We start from the raw sequence: 19,626 nt of genomic DNA, 5'->3' as shown, positions 1-19,626 counted from the left end.
GGCAATCCTACTTCCGTAGTGATACTGCCTCGGAAACCCAAGGAGGGGTCGCTATGAGTCAGGGCTGACTCGGCACATAACAACAACAACAACAATTTGTAGAGTGTGATAGTAGTTCTTTAATATACTAATACAGTAAAGCTTTGTAGCCATTCATCATGAAATTAACATTGTCCTCATGTTGTCAGAGAGGCAGTTTGCCCTAGTATAGCACCCTGTACCATATCTCTAATCTTTGTCTGACTCCTGTTGATGTCCAAGCTAGCTGTAAATAACTGTTAGAGCTGCTGTGGCTGATTTAAAGATCTGTGGCCATAAATGATAGGTATGATGTAACTTCAGTCTAAATACAATATACTGAAATAGTTTTATAAAATCATCAGACCTGCAAAGATTTCTTTTTGGCCTATACGATGACCATTTTGAAATGCAGTGCTATGTTCATCTGTTCTGTCTATTCATTTCAGTTAACTTCTATTGCTCCGCAAATCTCTGAGACTGAAAGAACATGAACACATAAATGTTTTAAAATAACTTGAGCACTTTCTATTGAAAGAGTAGAATTTGCTTCTATTGGGTCAGATTCTTTATTCAAATCATGTCTTCAGATCTTAGTAAACGGACATATTAGTCAACAAAAAAGACCTCTCTCCTGTCCCTAAACCAAAAGCAAAACCCAAACTCACTGCTGTCAAGTCGGATCCTACTCATAGCGACCTCTCCTTGGGTTTCTGAGGCAGTATCACTACAGAAGTAGATTGCCCAACCTTCCTTCTGAGGAGTGGCTGGTGGATTTGAACCCTGGTGGGTTTGAACCGCCAACCTTCTGGTCAGTAGTCAAATGCCTTAGGCACTATGCCATCAGAGCTCCTCTCCTCTCCCTACTTAAATACTAATATACTGATATTTGTAAAGTTAGTCTAAAATACTTTGTAAATCATTCTGCTGATTACTCATTGAAAAAAAGACATACACTTTCATAGGGCTAGCTAAAATAGTCATCAACAAATTACTTAACTCTTCTTTTAAGTGCTATTGTTACATTTGTTTTGTTTTGCTTTTTTTTCCCCCCTCCATGAGATGGCTGCCCCTCTGATGCCCCATGGCCAATTGCTCCAAGGTGTATATCTCAGTAGAGTAGGTGGGTACATTGCCCTGGGTTGGGTGTTCTGCATGTAAGTCTCTCTACTGTTGGGCTGAAAGTCCTTGGGAGTGAGTCCTATCCCAGGCCCAAAGTGTATCCCAGGACCATAGTCTTGAGGGTCCCACTAGGCTCTATTCAACCAGTAATTCTGGTTGTTATTGTATTTTTAAATTTTGTTCCACGTTTCTCCTCCCACTCTATCCAGTATCTCCAGTTTTGATCCCTTCTCAAGTAGTTGGCATTGGTAGCTGGGCACCATCTAGTTCTTCTGGTCTCAAGGTCCATTATATCTTTGGACTAATTATTTCCTATTGTTACATTTGATATTTTGCAAACAAAGCCTACATTCAGTATGGAAATGAGTGGTTTTGGTTTCTTTCATGTAGTCAGAACATTTAGAATTCTTTTAGCTTCTTGGGGTAATTCTTATTTTGAAGAATTTATTTCTAGGTGTTTTTCCTACTTATAACCCTTCCTGATTTGGGATATAGACTATTACTCTAAATGAAGTGATACTCTACATTATATATAGTTTAGATTTTCTCTCATCAAATAAAAAATGGGACATGTGTTGTGGTGTTCTTTGAAACAATAAATGTCTCAAAAATGGAGAGGCTATGATTATTTATATTAAATGTCAAAATATTACTCCTTCAAATGGGCCCTCTCAATATTTTCCTCATTTATCTTTTTTATTTTTCTTATATGCTACAGAAAATGTAGTTATAGCTCCTCTGATAAATATAGTTTTCCTACCATTACAAATATTGGCAAATTGTTTGTGACAGACTGAAACTAGTTGCACATCTGTTTTGGAAATTTCTTTAGCTACCTACATTTTTGTAGGCACTTCACTTGCTTATGAGGAGACTACTTTAAGAAAGCAATTGAAAAAAAAAAAAACAAAAAAAAACTCATTGCCATTGAGACAATTTCAACTCATAGCGACCCCATCTTGGGTTTCCGAGATGGTATCACTATAGAAGTAGGTTGTCCAGTCTTCCTCCTGAGGAGTGGCTGGTGGGTTTGAACTGCCAGCCTTCTGGTTAACAGTCAAGTGCCTTAGGTATACTTTACCAAAAATCCCAAACCTGTTGCCATCAAGTTGAGTCCTACTTACTGCAACTCTATAGGCCAGGGTAGAACTACCCCCCATAGAGTTTTCAAGGCTGTAAATCTTTGCAGAAGCAGACTGCCACATCTTTCTTCTGTGGGGTGGCTGGTGGGTTCCAACCACTGTCTTTTCAGTAGTAAGCACTTTAACTGCTGCAACACCAGGGTTTCTATAGCTTAGACCCCAGAAATGGATATTTCTTACCCTTAAATGGAGAAATACTCTTAGAACAACATGAGAGCATCCATTGTACTCTGAAACGGAAGTGGAAAATTTGTGGCAGTGCATGTGAAGAACTAACTCCACAACTAAATACCTTGAGGAATCAAAATATGGTATTGTCGGTGGTGGTGGTGGTGGTAGGTGCTGTCAAGTCATATCTGACTCCGAGTGATCCTATACACAGCAGAACGAAACACCACCTGGTCCTGGGCCAGCTCCACCATCCTTGCTATACTTGAGCCCATCGCCACTGCCACCGTGTCAATCCATCACGTTAAGGGCCTTCCCCTTTTTTGTTGACCCTCCACCTTACCAAGCATGACATTCTTTTCCAGTGAATAGCCCCTTCTGACAACATGACCCAAGTATGTGAGACGAAGTCTGGCCGTTCTTGCTTCCAAGGAGCATTCTGGCTGCACTTCCTCCAGGACAGACCTGCTAGTTCTTTCATTAGTCTATGGTACTTTTGTCATTCTTCACCAACTCCACAACTCATAAGCATCAACTCTTCTTCGGTCTTCCTTATTCATTGTCCAGCTCTTACGTGCATATGAGGCAATTGAAAATACCATGGCTTGTGTCAGGCACTTCTTAGTTGTCAAGGAGACATCTTTGCTCTTCAGCACTTGAAAGAGGTCCTTTGCAGCTGATTTGCCCAGTGCTTGCTATATGTCATCTGATGTCCTGACTGCTGCTTCCATTGGCGTCAATTGTAGAACCAAGCAATATGAAATCTTTGACAACTTCAATCTTTTCTCCGTTTGTTGTGATGCTGCTTATAGGTCCAGTTGTGAGGATTTTTTATTTTGATTTCTTTATATTGAGATGTAATCCATACTTCAGACTGTATTCTTCAATCTTCATCAGTAAGTGCTTCAAGTCATACTCACTTTCAGCAAGCAAAGTTGTGTTGTCAGTGTATCGCAGGTTGTTAATGATTCTTCCTCCAATCCTGATTCCATGTCCTTCATATAGTCCAGCTTCTCAGATTATTTGCTCAGGATACATACTGAATAAGTAAGGTGAAAAGATACAACCCTGATGCATTCCTGTGATTTTAAACCATGCAGTGTCCCCTTGTTCTGTTCGAACGACAGCCTCCTGGTCTATGTACAGGTTCTTCATGAGTACAATTAAGTGTTCTGAAATTCCCATTCTTCTCAATGGTACCCACAATTTGTTATGATCCACACAATCAAATGCTTTTGTAGAATCAGTAAAACAAAAGTAAACATCTTTCTGGTATTCTTTGTTTTCCGCCAAGATCCATCTGAAATCAGCAATGGTATCCCTCATTCCACATCCTCTTCTGAATCCAGCTTGCATTTCTGGAAGTTCTCTGTCAATATACTGCTGCAACTGCTTTTGAATTGTCTTAATAAGATTTTACTTGTGTACGATATTAATGATATTGTTCAATAATTTCCACATTCTATGGAATTACCTTTCTTTAGAAAGGGTACAAATATGGATCTCTTGTAGTCAGTTGGCTAGGTAGCTGTCTTCCAAATTTCTTGGCATAGCTGAGTGAGTGCCTCCAGTGGGGCAAACATTTGTTGAAACATCTCAGTGGGTATTCTGTCAATTCTTGGATCCTTGTTCTTTGCCAATTCCTTCAATGCAGCTTCGACTTCTTCCTTCAGTACCATTAGTTCTTGAACATATGCCACCTCCTGAAATGGATGAAGATCAACCAGTTCCTTTTGGTACAGTGACTCTGTGTATTCCTTCCATCTTCTTTTGATGCTTCCTGCATCATTCAATATTTTGCTCATAGAATCTTTCAGTATTGCAACTCAAGGCTTGAATTTTTTCCTCAGTTCTTTCAGCTTGAGAAATGCTGAGCGTGTTCTTCCCTTTTGGTTTTCTAACTCCAGGTCTTTGCACATTTCATTATAGTAATTGGCTTTGTTTTCTCAAGCTGCATTTTGAAATCTTCTGTTCAGCTCTTATATCTTGCCATTTCTTCCATTTGCTTTAGCTACACTTTGCTCAAAGGCAAGTTTCAGAGTCTTTTCTGACATCCATTTTGGTCTTTTCTTTCTTTCTCGTATTTTTAATGACCTCTTGCTTTCTTCATGCATGATGTTCTTGGTGTCATCCCACAATTATTCTTCTTTTCAGTCACTGGTGTTCAATGCATCAAATCTAAAATCTATTCTTTAGATGGTCTCTAAATTCAGGAGGGATGTATTCAAGGTCATATTTTGGCTCTTAGGGACTTGCTTTAATTGTCTTCAACTTCAAGTTGAACTTGCATATGAGGAGTTGATGATCTGTTCCACGGTCAGCTTCTGGCCTTGTTTTGGCTGAAGATATTGAGCTTTTCCATCGCCTCTTGCCACAGATGTAGTCAGTCTGATTCCTGTGTACTCCCATCTGGTGAAGTCCACGTGTATAGCTGCTGTTTGTGTTGTTGAAAAAAGGTGTTTGCAGTGAATAAGTCCTTGGTCTTGCAAAATTCTGTCATGCAATCTCCAGCATTATTTGTGTAACTAAGGCCCAATTTTCCAACTACCAGTGATTCTTCTTTGTTTCCAACTTTTGCATTCCAATCCCAGTGATAATTAACACATCTTGATTGCATGTTTGGTCAATTTCAGACTGCAGAAGTTGATTAAAATCTTCAATTTCTTCATCTTTGGCTTTGGTGGTTGGTGCATAAATTTGAATAATAGTCGTACTAACAGGTCTTCCTTGTAGGCGTATGGATATTATACTGTCACTGATAGTATTGTACTTCAGGACAGATCTTGAACATCCTTTGTGATGATGAATGCCACTCCATTCCTCTTCAAATTGTCATTCCTGGCATAGTAGATCATATGGTTGTCTGATTCAAAATGTGCAAAAACAGTCCATTTCAGCTCACTAATGCCTAGGATGTCGATCTTTATGCATTCCATTTCATTTTTGACAACTTCTGTTTTTCCTAGACTCATAGTTCGTACATTCCATGTTCCGATTATTAATGGATGTTCGCAGCTGATTCTCTTCAATTTCAGTCATGCCATGTCAGCACATGGAAGTTCCAAAGATTGACTTTATCCATATCATTAAGGTTGGTTCTACTCTGATGAGGCAGCTCTTTCCCAGTCCTATTTTGAGTGCCTTCTGACCCAAGGGGCTCGTCTTCCTGCACTGTGTTGGACAATGTTTCCAAGCTATTCATAAAGTTGCCCAGTAATGTATCAGTGTTTCTCTCCTATTCATAAGGTTTTCCCTCACCTTTTTTGAAAAGTGGATGGCCTTTTCCTACTCTGTCTCAGTCTGTAAGCTGCGTTGAAACCAGTGCACCATGTGCAACCCTGCTGGTGTTTGAAACACAGGTGGCACAGCCTCAAGCCTCACAGCAACATGCAAGCCCCACAGGATGACAAACTGATATACAAGTTTGTCTCCCTTAGATGTTGGAAACCTCTCTGCCCTCCCCTTACCTAATTCCTACCTGGATCCTACCACTTTGTGGTCCCTGGCGCTCCCTCCCTTTCCTGCCTCTGGAAGGTGGGTCTTGCCTCCCGTCCCTTACCTGGATCCTGCCACTTTTGCAGTCCCTGGTGCTCCCTCCCTTTCCTGCCTCTGAGGGGTGGGTCCTGCCTCCTGCCCCTTACCTGGATCCTGCCACTTTTGTGGTCCCCAGCACCCCTTCCCTTTTCTGCCTCTGAGAGATGGGTCCTGCCTCCCGGCCCTTACCTTAATCCAGGTAGTATCGTAGATGTTGTTATGTGCCGTTGAGTCGCATCCGACTCATAGCGACCCCTCCTTGGGTTTCCGAGGCAGTATCACTACAGAGGTAGATTGCCCCATCTTACTTCCAAGGAGTGGCTGGTAGGTTTGAACCGCCAGCCTTCTGGTTAGTAGTCAAATGCCTTAGGCATTATGCCACCAGAGCTCCCAGTATTATAGATAGTATTCCCAAAAGATTAACAGAGAGGAATAATTTACCAATGTCCACCAAAATTCATAGACTTGCATTTTTAACCCTATCCCTTTGTATCAGGAGCTCTGGTGGTGTAGTGCCAAAGGCATTTGATTGCTAACCAGAAGGCTGGAGGTTAAAACCAACCAACCACTCCTCGGAAGGAAGATTGGGCAATCTACTTCCATAGAGATATCACCTCTGAAACCCAAGGAGGGTCCCTATGAGTCAGGACTGACTCCATGGCAGTGAGGAGTTTGCCTTTGTATCTGTATTCTCTTTGCCCAAACCACTTTTCTTTTCCAGCTGACTAAGGCCTATGAGGCTGTCCAACTCTTAGCTCCAGCATTACTGGCAGCATAGAGCTACCCCTAATGCTCTCTTCTATCCTTGGGTAACACTCCATGCCTACTGCTATTATAGTACTTATTACATTGTATTTAATTGTTGTCTTTTACTGGATATTAAGCTGCTTACAGACAGGAACTGCATCTTACTTGTCTCTGTTTCCTTGGAACCTAGCGGAGTCCTTACACCTAGTAGTTGCTGATGCTTGATGGGTACATACATGGATGACGTTATTAAAGATATTAACTTACTTGAATACCTTTATTTATCTGAATCAATAGGATGCTTTTGACTGTAACATGAACGTTAATTCAAATTGGCTTAAACAATAATGAGATTATTATCTCAACATTACATGAGGGCCTCAGGGTTGTGACTTTCTCTTTTCCCAAAAGCTCCCTAGAGGTCATCTCCTAACTTCTACTGGCCAGAGTTGAGTAACAGTCTCACTCCCTGAGCAATCACTGACACAGATGAGAGGGATTACCCATGTACCAATTTGGTCATCCTTGGAGCTGGGTAGTAGAGTCAGCTTCCCTGAGCATATGGCTATTAAAGGACAAGTGAATGCTTGTTCCAATCTCTAGGTAATATGCTAGCCTGCCAGGTCCTGAGGGTCTGCTGACCAAGGACTAAAATATAAGTTATCTTCCTCTAGAACATTCAATAAATAATGAAAGAACAGGAAATGGAAGTTTAAAAACTCCATCAGTTAAAGGAGAGAATGGGAAACCCAATACCCTGATAGTAGTTCCTAACATCACACACCTTGCTGGAGAATATTAGGAAATTCTTGTCCTGAGAATAGGGTGAATTATTTAATTAAGTCAATCCAGCAAGTCCTGCACTGCCCTCTTGAAGAAAGAATTGGGGAAGGGAGTTAGAATGCTTTTTTGGTTGACTGAACAGCTTTAGCAGTCCACATTTGATTAGTTCTGGTGGAGGCTAGACATTAATGGCCTGATGATCATTTTAGGGATAGGCAAGGTTTGCATCAAAACTATATTACATTCCATTTCCATAATAAACATAACTGTCTTTTTCCCCTTTGTCAGGCAGGAAGTTATCGGAGTTGCCAGAGTGAGTGGCTAGTTTGTTTGCTCTGATCTTAATTGCCATTAAAGTCCCTTTCTTTCTGCCTTTCCTATGCTGTTACTCTCTCTTTTCTGATGAGCTACCTTCAATCTAAACCTCTTTTTCATACAGGACCTTGAAAAACCTGCATAAAAGATAGCATATGTAAGCCAGCATTCTTAGTTTTATCTTCCATTTACCCCAATAATGTAGTCTCAGAAATTATACAGACTAAGCAACATTTTAACCAACTATTTTCCAACCTAATAAAGATCATTAACTTCTCACCCACTACTATTCATAAGCTTTTCATTGGCCATTTTTTTAGAATAGATTGTCAGATCTCTCTTTCTGGGGAAGAGATGCCTCTTCAAAGTAGGGTCAAACTTAATGATGTAGATGGAGTAAAGCTTTGGGATCTTCATTTGCTGGTATAGCACAACTCAAAATGAGAAGTAAAAGCTGTAAACATACAGTAATAATTGGAACATATTAAGTATGAATCTAGGAAAATTGGAAGTCATTGAAAATGAAATGGAATGCATAAAGATCGATGTCCTAGGCATTAGTGAGCTGAAATGGACTCGTGTGGGCACTTTTTAATTAGACAACCATTTGGTCTTATGTGCTAGAAATAACTAATTGAAGAGCAGTGGCATCGCATTCATTGTCAAAAGGAATATCTCAAGATCTATCCTGAAGTACAATGCTGTCAGTGATAGGATAATATCTATATGTATATAAGGAAGATTAGTTAATAGGACATTATTCAAATTTATGCACCAACCACTAAAGCCAATTATGAGGAAATTGAAGATTTTTGCCAACTTCTGCAGTCTGAAATTGATCAAATGTGTCATAAATGTGTGTTAGCAATTAGTGGTAATTGGAATGTGTAAGTTGGAAACGAAGAGAAGTATCAATAAGTAGTTGCAAAATAAGTCTTGATAATAGAAATTACTCTAGAAATCGCATAATGGAATTTTGCAAGACTGATGACTTAGTCACTGCAAGTACCTTTTTTTTGCAACAACAAATGGTAGGTATACATGTGGATCTCACCAGATGGGATACACAGGAATCAAAATCAATAAACATTTATGGAAAGAGACAATGGAGAAGCTCCATAACATCAGAACAAGGCCAAGGGCTAACTGTGGAATAGAACATCACTTACTTATGTGCAAGATCAAGTTGAAGCTGAGGAAAATTCAAACAAGTCCACAAGAGCCAAAGTACAACCTTCACTTGTATTTAGAGACCATCTCCAAGAATAGATTTGACACATTGAAACTATTAACCTAAGACCCAATGAGTTATGGGATAAAATTAGGGACATCATGCATAAAGAAAGCAAAAGTTATTAAAAAGATAGGAAAGACCAAATGGGTTTCAGAAGAGGCTCTGAAACTTGTTCTCAAAGATAGAAATGGAAGAAATGATGGAGTAAAAGAGCTGAACAGATTTCAAAGGGCTGCTTCAGAAGGCAAAGTATTACAATGAAATGTGCAAAGACAGAGTTAGAAAACCAAAGGGAATAACACACTCAGCATTTCTTAAGCTGAAAAACTGAAGAAAAAAAATGAAGCCTATAGTTGCAATACTGAAAGATTCTATGGACAAAATATTGAATGACACAGAAAGCATCAAAAGGAAAGAATACTCAGAGTCACTGAACCTAAAAGAATTGGTCAACAGTTCAACCATTTCAGGAGGTAGCACATACTCAAGAATGGATGATATTGAAAGAAGTCCAAGCTGCACTGAAGATATTGGCAAAAAAACAAGGCTCTAGGAATTAATAAAATACCAATTGAGATGTTTCAACAAATGGATGCAACACTAGAAGTGCTCACTCATCTATGTCAATAAATTTGGAAGACAGCTACCTGGACAACTGCCTGGAAAAGATCCATTTGTGCCCATTTGAAAGGAAGGTGATCCAACAAAATGCAGAAGTTATTGAGCAATATCAACACACAAGTAAAATTTTGTTGCAGATAATTCAAAAATGATTGCAGCAGTACATTGACAGTGAACTGCCAGATATCCAAACTAGATACAGAAAAGAATATGGAACAAGGGATATCATTGCTGATGTCACATGGCTCTTGGCTGAAAGCAGAGAATACCAGAAAGATGTTTACCTATTTTTTAATGATTATGCGAAGGTATTTGTGTGGATCATAACAAATCAGGAATAATATGGTGAAGAATGGAAATTCCAGAACACCTAATTGTGCACCTGTGAAACCTATGCCTACATCAAGAGGCAGTCGTTTGAAAAGAACAAGGGCATACTGTATAGTATGGTATCAGGAAAGGTCTCTATTAGGGTTATATCCTTTCACCATACTTACTCAATCTGTATATTGAGCAAATAATCTGAGAAGCTGCACTCTCTGAAGGAGAACAGTGCATCAGGAATGCAGGAAGACTCATTAACAACGTGTGATATGCACATGACACAACCTTGCTTGCTCAAAACAAAGAAGACTTGAAGCACTTACTGAGGAAAGTCAAAGCTTTCAGTATGGATTGCACCTCAATATAAAGAAAACAAAACTACTTACAACTGGACCAGTAAACTGCATCAAGATAAATGGAGAAAAGATTGAAATTGCCCAGGATTTAATTTTACTTGGATCCACAATCAACAGCCGTGGAAGCAGCAGTCAAGAAATCCAGCAATGTATTACACTACCAGATTTGCTGCTGAAGAGCTCTTTAAAGTTTTGAAAAGCAAAGGTGTCAATTTGAGGAGTAAGGTGCACCTGACCAAAGCTATGGTATGCTCAGTTGCCTCATCTGCATGCAAAAGCTGGACAGTGAATAGGGAAGACCAAAGAATTGATTCATTTGAATTATGGTGGTGGTGAAGAATACTGAATATACTATGGACTGGCAGAAGAATGAACAAATCTGTCTTGAAGGAAGTGCAGACAGAATATGTATTAGAAGCAAGAATGACAAACTTTTTTTCTTCTCACAAACTTTGGACATGTTATTGGGAGAGACCAGTCCCTAGAGAAGGACTGGTTTGGTAAATTGGAAGATCAGTGAAGAAGCATAAGACTCTCAATGAGATGAAGTGACACAGTTGTTCCAACAATGGGCTCAAACATAGCGGTGACTGTGAGGATGATGCAGAACTAAGTAGTGTTTTGTTCTGTTGTATATAGTCACTATGAGTCAGAACCTACTTGACAGCACATAACAGTATCTCAACCATGAATAGTGAGGTCTCCAGTACACTCTGTGCTACCTACTCACTCAGCCAATTCTACATTTTACTGTTTACTACTTATGGCACCCCATGCTTGTGCCAAATTCTGGATCAGTGAATGTGTTAGACATACACAACAGAGAAGAGGTCTGAATCATAAGCAGAAAATAATTTATGATAAAAAATTTTCCATAGTTTATGGAGTCTCAGAGATGTGTAGGTTCTCAAACATTAGCATACATCAGAATCATGTGAAAGGCTTCTTAAAACACAGATTGCTGAATGTTGACATTATTTATAATAGCCACAGAGGCAAACACCCCAAAGGTCTATGAACAGATGAATGGATAAATAAAATGTAGTGTATCTATACAGTGGAAATATTTTATACGCATAGAAAGGAATGAAGTACTAATGCATAGTATAATAAGGATGAACCTTGATAACATTATACTAAGTGAAAGAAAGCAGTTACAAAAGAACACGAGTCCATTTATGTGAAATGTTGAGGAGCCCTGTTGGCCCAGTAGGTAAGTGCTTGGCTGTCAACTGAAAGGTCAGCAGTTTGAACCTGCCAAGTACTCCATGGGAGAAAGATGTTGCAGTCTGCTTCCATAAAAATTTACAGCCTTGGGGGGGAGTTCCGGCAAGATGGCGGACTAGGCAGAAGGCTGCACAGACCCTCTTCAACAAAGAAAAGGGAAACCAATTAACACAGACACAGAAGATAATCTTGGACCCCTGAGTCTTGAAGGGAAGGATACAAAAGTGGACTAAACCCCAACTAGCAGAAGAATTTGTGTGAAAATACCAAAAAAGGAGACACACGGAGCTGCGGTCTGGCAGCGACAGACAGCTTGGAGATTCCTGAGTGGTGGTAGGACCTAAGAATTAACCTAAAAATCACCCTGCTAGCCAGGGACTGCACGGAGGACTGTGCACGGTGGCTGGGGAACAAACGGAGAAGAAGAGAAAGGTGGGTTGAGCTGTGGACTTTTGCCGGTCCAGAGGGCACCGCCATTTTGAAGGTTTAAAAAGCGGCTTGACTATTTTGGATATTCAAAGAGACAGTGCTCTCGCAGATTTCTGGGGCTTAAGAACACGTTCTGCTTTCCAGCAACCCAAGGACAATCGGGGCCTGCAAGACTGAAAAGATATGACATTCTTCTTGTTACTACACCCTACACCCACTTGGTGAACAGAGGTGTGGCCATCCCCACTCCCACCTACCTTCTGGGCCCACAGGAACTCCATCACAGAAAACCATCGCTTTTTAGGAAGTCTTCAGAAATTTAATTAGAAAGTAGAGTAAAGGTGGGCTAAACAATAGCCAGGACCACAACCAAAACCATGCCACAGAAGTATTTTATTGAACATACTGCTACTAATGCTGAACACTGGATGCCATATTTTCTGTCACTTCTGCCGAAAGCACAGCTTACAAGTAGCACAATCACTCCTGCACCTAAAAATAATTTTTCTTCTCAACCTTATTAAATCTAAACAGTATTTTGTGTGATATTATAGTGTCTTAAAGCATTGTAACATTTTCATCAGTGTTTTGGGTTTTTGTTGTTGTTGGGTGCTGTCAAGTCAATTCTGACTCCTAGTGACCCTGGGTACAACACAAGGACATACTGCCCCATCCTACAACATCCTCACAATTGTTGCTATGCTTGACCCCATGGTTGCAGCCACTATGTCAATCCATGTCATTGAGGGTCTTCCTCTTTTTCACCGACCCTCTACTTTACCAAGCATGATATCCTTTACCAGCAGGGACCAACCTCTTCTGACAACATGACCAAAGTATGACAGAAAAAGTCTTGCCATTCTCACTTCTAGGGAGCATTCTAGATGTACTTCATCCAAGACAGAGTTTGTTCTTCTGGCAGTCTGTAGCATATTCAATATTCTTCGCCAATACCATAACTCAGATGCACCAATTCTTCTTCCGTCTTCCCTATTCATTGTCCAGTTTTCACATGCATATGATGTAATTGAAAATACCACGACTTGGGTCAGGTGCACCATAGTCTTCCAAGTAACATCTTTGCTCTTTAACACTTTAGATAGGTCTTTTTAAGCAGATTTGCCCAGTGCAATACATTTGATTTCTTGACTGCTACTTCCATGGACATTGATTATGGATCCAGGTAAAATGAAATTCTATGATGTTGTTTATTGATCTAATTATGAAGATTTTTGTGTTATTTATGTTGAGGTGTAATCTATAGTGAAGGCTGTAGTGTTTGATCTTTATCAGTATATGCTTCAAGTCCTCTTTGCTTTCAGAAAGCAAGGTTGTATCATCTGCATATTGCAGGTTGTTAGTGAGTCTTCCTCTTATCTTGATACCACATTCTTCTTCATATAGCCCAGCTTCTCAGATTATTTGCTCAGCATACAGATTGAATAAGTATGGTGAGAGGATATAACTCTGTCACACAGTCTTCCTGATTTTAAGCCCTGCAGTTTTGGATTAAAGTTACATTCTAAAAAAAACTATTGAAATAACTACTGATTACATTTCAGTATATTTGTTTTCATTGAATTCATGTATCTTTTTCATGTTTTCAGATAATACTGAATTTACCTTGATTAGAGAGTAATTATTTTAACCTTTTTTTTATTTCCTGTCAGCCACTTTTCCAGGTATGTGGGAAAGAACAATAACAATAGGAAGTGCTGGAAAGACTTTCAGTGTAACTGGCTGGAAGGTAAGATGAATGAGAATTCTATTGCTTAAAAACATGTATTTTATTTATTTTAGGGTATTTTGTGTTTGAATGCCTATATATTCAGTTGACATAAGTTTTCCTGCTTAATGATCTTTAACTTACTGTTTCTTCATTTAGCTTTGATGTTGACCTTTATTTATTTATTTATTTATGACCTTTATTCTTTATTGGGCCCAGTCATTTCTTTACAGATAAGCAATTAATGCTACTTTTTTGTTTGCAAAAAAATGCATGGTTTGCTGCATGTAAATATAAAAAAAAGAAAAAAGAATAACAGGTAATTTTTTGTGACACATAGTAAAACACTGTTCTAAGTGCTTTACAATTATTTATTTATTTATCATAACCACATTAGGAAATGACTACAGTTATTATCTCTGTTTTACAGATGATAAAACTAAAGCATGGAGAAGTGAAGTAATATCCCCAATGTCTTAATCACAGTTTTCTAGAGAAACAGAACCAGTATGTTGGAACCACAGTAGTCTCCCTCATCTCAATATATATACATACAGAGAGAGAGAGAGAAAGAAAGAGTAAGGGAAAGGAGAAATTGATTTACTTCTTCAAGGAATTTATTCACAAAGTTGGGGGGTGAGGAGGCTGGCAAGTCCAAAATCCATAGGTCAGCCAACAGGCTAGACAATCCTGCAGGCTTGCATCCCAGGTGATGGGAAGAGTGAGTTCACAGGTCTACCAAAATACCTATTTATAGTTTGGAGGCAGAATGCATACTAGGGAAACTCCTTTTTTGCTCCTTTGGTCTTCAAGTGATGGATTAATTACATTATGTTAGGTGAACTTATGGAAGGAAGGTAACTACATTACGTTACATATAAGGTCATTACATTATGGAAAGTAATCTGCTTTACTCGAAGCCAACTGGTTTAATTAATACCAAACCAAACCCAGTACCATCAAGTCGATTGTGACTCATAGCTACCCTGTGGGACAGAGTAGAACTGCCCCTACTCCATAGGGTTTCTAAGGCTATAAATCTTTACTGAAACAAACTACCTCATCTTTCTCCCATAGAGCAGCTGGTGGGTTAAACCACTGACCATTTGGTGAGCAGCTGAATGCCTTAACCACTGCACCACCAGAGCACCTCCTAATTTAATTACATGTGGTAAAAACTGAAAAATTGGCACTTCACATCCACTCGGAGGCACTTGCTTTTGAAAGGTCGCAGCCATTGAAAGCCCTGTGGAGCACAGTTCTACTCTGACATGCATGGTATCACTCTGAGTTGGAATCATCTTGATGGCAACTAGATTTGTTTTTGTTTTGTTTTGTTTGTATTTCATAATAGCACATGTAACTACTCCATAACAGCAACTAGACTAGTGTTTGGCCAAGCAACTGGGAACATAGCCTAGCCAATTGATATGTTAAATTATCCATCACACCTGACATTACACTACCGCTAACTTCAACCCGGTGCAATCAGCCCAGTCCCAGAATCATGTGCTTAACCTTTGCACTCTTTATTACAATGAAAATTTATCCAGTTGAAATTCATTTATCTGTCAACCACACCTATTCTGAGCATGGCTAAGAAGAAGGGAGTGTCAAAACCTATATATTTTAATTATGGAAGGGTCCTTTAGACCCTCATTCCACCTTTTATACATAATTCAAACAAGCTTTGCTGCTGTTTTTTAGACCTTAAGATTATCAGAAGTAGCAAATTAGAAGAGTGGAGAAGGCTGATGATGATTGCAGGCACTCTTTACTTTCTGAAGGCAGAGATTTAGTGGCTCCAATGGAAACATACCCATAAAAGAACAATGTTGAAATGATTCTCGCTACTAATATTACATTATCTTCATAGTGTGGACATTTTAGAATTTGCAAAATCACATTAAGTTTCTCTACTTTCTTAGATTTAGTATATACAATTAGATTTTTTTTTTTTTTTTTTTTTTTTTTTTTGACATCTGCTTTTATCTTTTCCTTTCTCAGCTTGGCTGGTCCATTGGTCCCAGTTATTTGATAAAGCATTTACAGACAGTTCAACAAAATGCCATCTATACTTGTGCAACTCCATTACAGGTAGGTATTATAGTAACTAGGAGCCCTGGTGGCACAGTGGTTAAATGCTCAGCTGCCAACCAATAGGTTGGCAGTTTGAACTCATCAGCTGCACAGTAGGAAAAAGATGGGACAGTCTGCTTCCATAACAGCCTTGGAAGCCCTATGAGGCAGTAACACTCTACTCTTCGGGTTCACCAGGAGTTGGAATCAACTCAACAGCAGAGGGTTTTTTATTATAACAACTTGGAGTTTATATAGGGTCTGTTGGAGAAGATGTTATTTTTATAATGCATACTTAATTGACTTAGCTCTTCCCTTTGTGTCCTTCTTGAACAAGCCCTTCTAATATAATTTAGGAATTTAGGAGTAGACACATACTCACTTTTTTTTCTTTTTAATCCATCAAATTTTAGCTTGAATACTCACACATTGCTGATGGGAGAACAAAGTGGTACAACACTTATGGGGGACAATGGCAGCACCAATCAAAATCATAGATGTGCTTACCCTATGAAGCATCAATCCATCATCTGGCTATAAATGGCAGAAGTTTGAAGACAGTCTCTTACGCTTTTATAGACAGTTGATTAACCATAGTGTATTTGCCATACATTTGGGGAGCTCTTGTGGAGTAGTGCCTAAGGCATTTGACTGCTAACCAGAAGGTTGGTGGTTTCAAACCCACCAGCCACTCCTCGGAAGGAAGATTGGGCAATCTACTTCCATAGTGATACTGCCTCAGAAACCCAAGGAGGAGTCATTATTAGTCGGATCCAACTCCACAGCAGTGAGTTTGGTTTTGGTTTGGATCCAAACATTTAAGTATTATATGCTTGTATTAGTTCCTAATTGCTGCTATGGCAAATTACCACAAATTTGGTAGCTTAAAATAATAAAAAATTATTATCTTATAGTTCTAGAGGTCCCAAATAGGTCTTCAAGGCTAATATTGGCAGGACTGTGTTCTTTCTGAAGACTTTAGGGGTGAGTCCAGTCTTTGCCTTTTACTAGCTTGTACAGGTTGCCTTAATTCATTAGCTCATGGTCACATCATTCCAGCCTCTGCTTTCCTTGTCACATCTCCTTCTCTGACTCTAACCTTCTTGCCTCCCTCTTTCCCTTATAAGGATCCTTATTACATTGGCCCTACCAGGATAATTCACAATAATTTACCCCTTCTCCAGATCATTCAGTCACATCTCCAAAGTCCCTTTTGCCGTGGAAGATAACATATTCACAGATTCTGAGGATTACAATGTAGACGTCTTTGGAGGGACATTATTCTGTCTACCACACAGCCATTAAAAAAAAGAAGAGAGTTAGGAAGCTCTGTAATTATTGATATGAAAAAGATTTCTAGAATATATTGTAAAGTTTAAAAAACAAAGCAAGATTAAAAAGCACTATATTCATGCTACATTTTGTATAAGAAAAAAGGAAAAACTATTTGCTTACATTTTCTGAAACTATCTCTTTAAGGATACATAAGGAAGTACTAATATAAGTGACAAACTATAGGGATAGCAGAGTGGGTGAAATGAGTAGATAGGGTCAGGGATGGGTGCATGACTTTTAAATGTATATCTTATTTATGTTTCTATTTTTTAAAAAATACTTAAAGTAACAGATCTGCTTAACATCATTCTGTGAACAATTAGACACTGAAAAATACTCTTTTTCTAAAAGGCAAAAGACTGATATATATTGGCTACAGTGAATTTGATTTTTTGCTTCCTGTCAAAAATAACTACTGAATGAGAAATAAAATTTTGTAAAATTATTTTTTCAGTGACTCTGTAACATAATCCCATGATAAATGCCAGCTCTGACATTTGGTTTTATTAAATATTAAACTCACTTCATCCCCTCAAAGTAAATCCTTTCATTTATTCAACAGATACTTTTTGATATTGGAGATAACACTAGGCAAAAGTCCTTGCCTTTGTAGAGCTTACAACCTAGTAGAGGGACATAGATAATAAACAAATAAGTAATTTAAAAGTAGGTCACGTGTTGACAGATGCTATGGAGAAAAACAAAGTAGGAAAGAGGAAGGATAAAAGTGTCAAGGGGGAGCAGATACAGTGTTAAATAGAACAATCTTTGAAAGCCTCATTGAGAAGGTAACAAGAAACTAAATGAGCTGAAGAAAGTCATGTGGATACCTACAGAAGAACCCTCCAGACTGAGAGAACAAGTATACAGAGGCCCAGTGGTAGGCAGCCTAACTGGCATGTTTGTATCAGTTAGTAGCACAGAGGTTGTAAAGAAATGATCAAGGCAGAAGAGTAGTAGGAGAAAAGACTGGAGGGCTAGCAGGGATCCAGATCAAGTGGGGCCTCATATGTCTCTGTAAGGACTTTTGGTTTATCTGATTAGAGATGAAGCCTCTAGAGAGTTTTGAGCCCAGCAGTGACATGGTCTAGTTTTTGTTTTAAAAGGGACTCTGACTCCTTTGTTGAGTTAGAAGGCACTCCTTTGCTGTGATCCAGGAGATACCTAACAGTGAATTGAGTAAGATGGAAATAGCAGAAGTGGTAAAAAGTGATTGGGCTATGAATATATTTTAAAAGTAGAGCTAACAGTATTTGCCAATAGATTACATATGGGGTATGAGAAAAGAGAGCAGTTAGGGGTAATTCTATGGTTGGGATGGATATTTATGTCTCCTGGGTGCTGATTATTTTTGAGCACTATCCCCTACTGTAGTGAAAGAATGAGTTACTGAGAAAAAGGAAGAGGGGGAAAAAGCAGCTATTAAGAGCATCTGAAACATCTCTATCTAAACCGTTTTATTCTCTAGCCTGATAAGATCCCCTGAAACTATGGCCCCTAGTTACCTTTCAGGTTTGCAGTTGAACTCACTCCCGTGACTTCCAGCCAAACAATGTCGTTGTTGTTGTTAGGTGCCGTCAAGTGGTTTCCGACTCATAGCAACCCTGTGCACAGCAGAACAAAACACCACCCAATCCCGCACCAGATCCATGATCCTTGATATACTTGAGCCCATCATCGCAGCCACCGTTTCAGTCCATCTCGTTGAAGGCCTTCCCCTCTTTCATCAACCCTCCACTTTACCAAGTATGACATCCTGCTCCATGGAATGGTCCCTTCTGACAACATGACCAAAGTAGGTGAGGAGAAGTCTGGCCATTCTTGTTTCCAAGGAGCATTTCGGCTGCACGTCCTCTAGGACAGATCTGTTAGTTCTTTTAGCAGTCCATGGTACTTTCAGTATTCTTCACCAGCATCACAATTTAAAAGCATAAACTCTCTTTCGGTCTTCCTTATTCATTGTCCAGCTCTCACATGCATACGAGGCAATTGAAAATATCATGGGTTATGTCAGGCATACCTTAGTCCTCAAGGAGACATCCTTGTTCCTCAGCACTTGAAAGAGTTCCTTTGCAGCCGACTTGCCCAGTGCTATATGTTCTCTAATGTCCTGACTGCTGCTTCCATTGGCGTCAATTGTAGAACTAAGCAATGTGAATTATCTGACAAGCTCAATCTTTTCTCCATTTATTGTGATGCTGCTTATTGGTCCAGTTGTGAGAATTTTTGTTTTCTTTATATTGAGATGTAATCCATACTGCAGCCTGTATTCTTCAGTCATCATCAATAAGTGCCTCAAATCATCCTCACTTTCAGCAAGCAAAGTTGTGTTGTCAGTGTATCACAGGTTGTTAATGATTCTTCCTCCAATCCTGATTCCATGTTCTCCTTCATACAGTCCAGTTTCTCAGATAATTTCCTCAGGATACAGATTGAATAAGTATGGTGAAAAGATACAACCCTGAT

At 39.2% G+C, this 19,626-nt stretch overlaps 1 protein-coding gene across 1 annotated transcript in view; it reads left to right on the top strand.

Moving 5' to 3' along the window:
- KYAT3 (kynurenine aminotransferase 3) overlaps window positions 1-19,626 on the top strand; it is a 61,534-nt gene that overhangs the window by 27,736 nt on the left and 14,172 nt on the right. Inside the window, exons 5-6 of the mRNA XM_042781699.1 lie at window positions 13,691-13,767; window positions 15,754-15,843. Coding sequence (XP_042637633.1) covers window positions 13,691-13,767; window positions 15,754-15,843 — 167 coding nt within the window. The remainder of the gene's footprint in view (window positions 1-13,690; window positions 13,768-15,753; window positions 15,844-19,626) is intronic.

The sequence above is a fragment of the Orycteropus afer genome, unplaced genomic scaffold (assembly GCF_000298275.1).
Source record: "Orycteropus afer afer isolate SDZICR_OR568_19922 unplaced genomic scaffold, OryAfe1.0 scaffold00152, whole genome shotgun sequence".
Classification (NCBI taxonomy): Eukaryota; Metazoa; Chordata; class Mammalia; order Tubulidentata; family Orycteropodidae; genus Orycteropus; species Orycteropus afer.
This window is presented reverse-complemented; position numbering and strand designations above follow the sequence as displayed.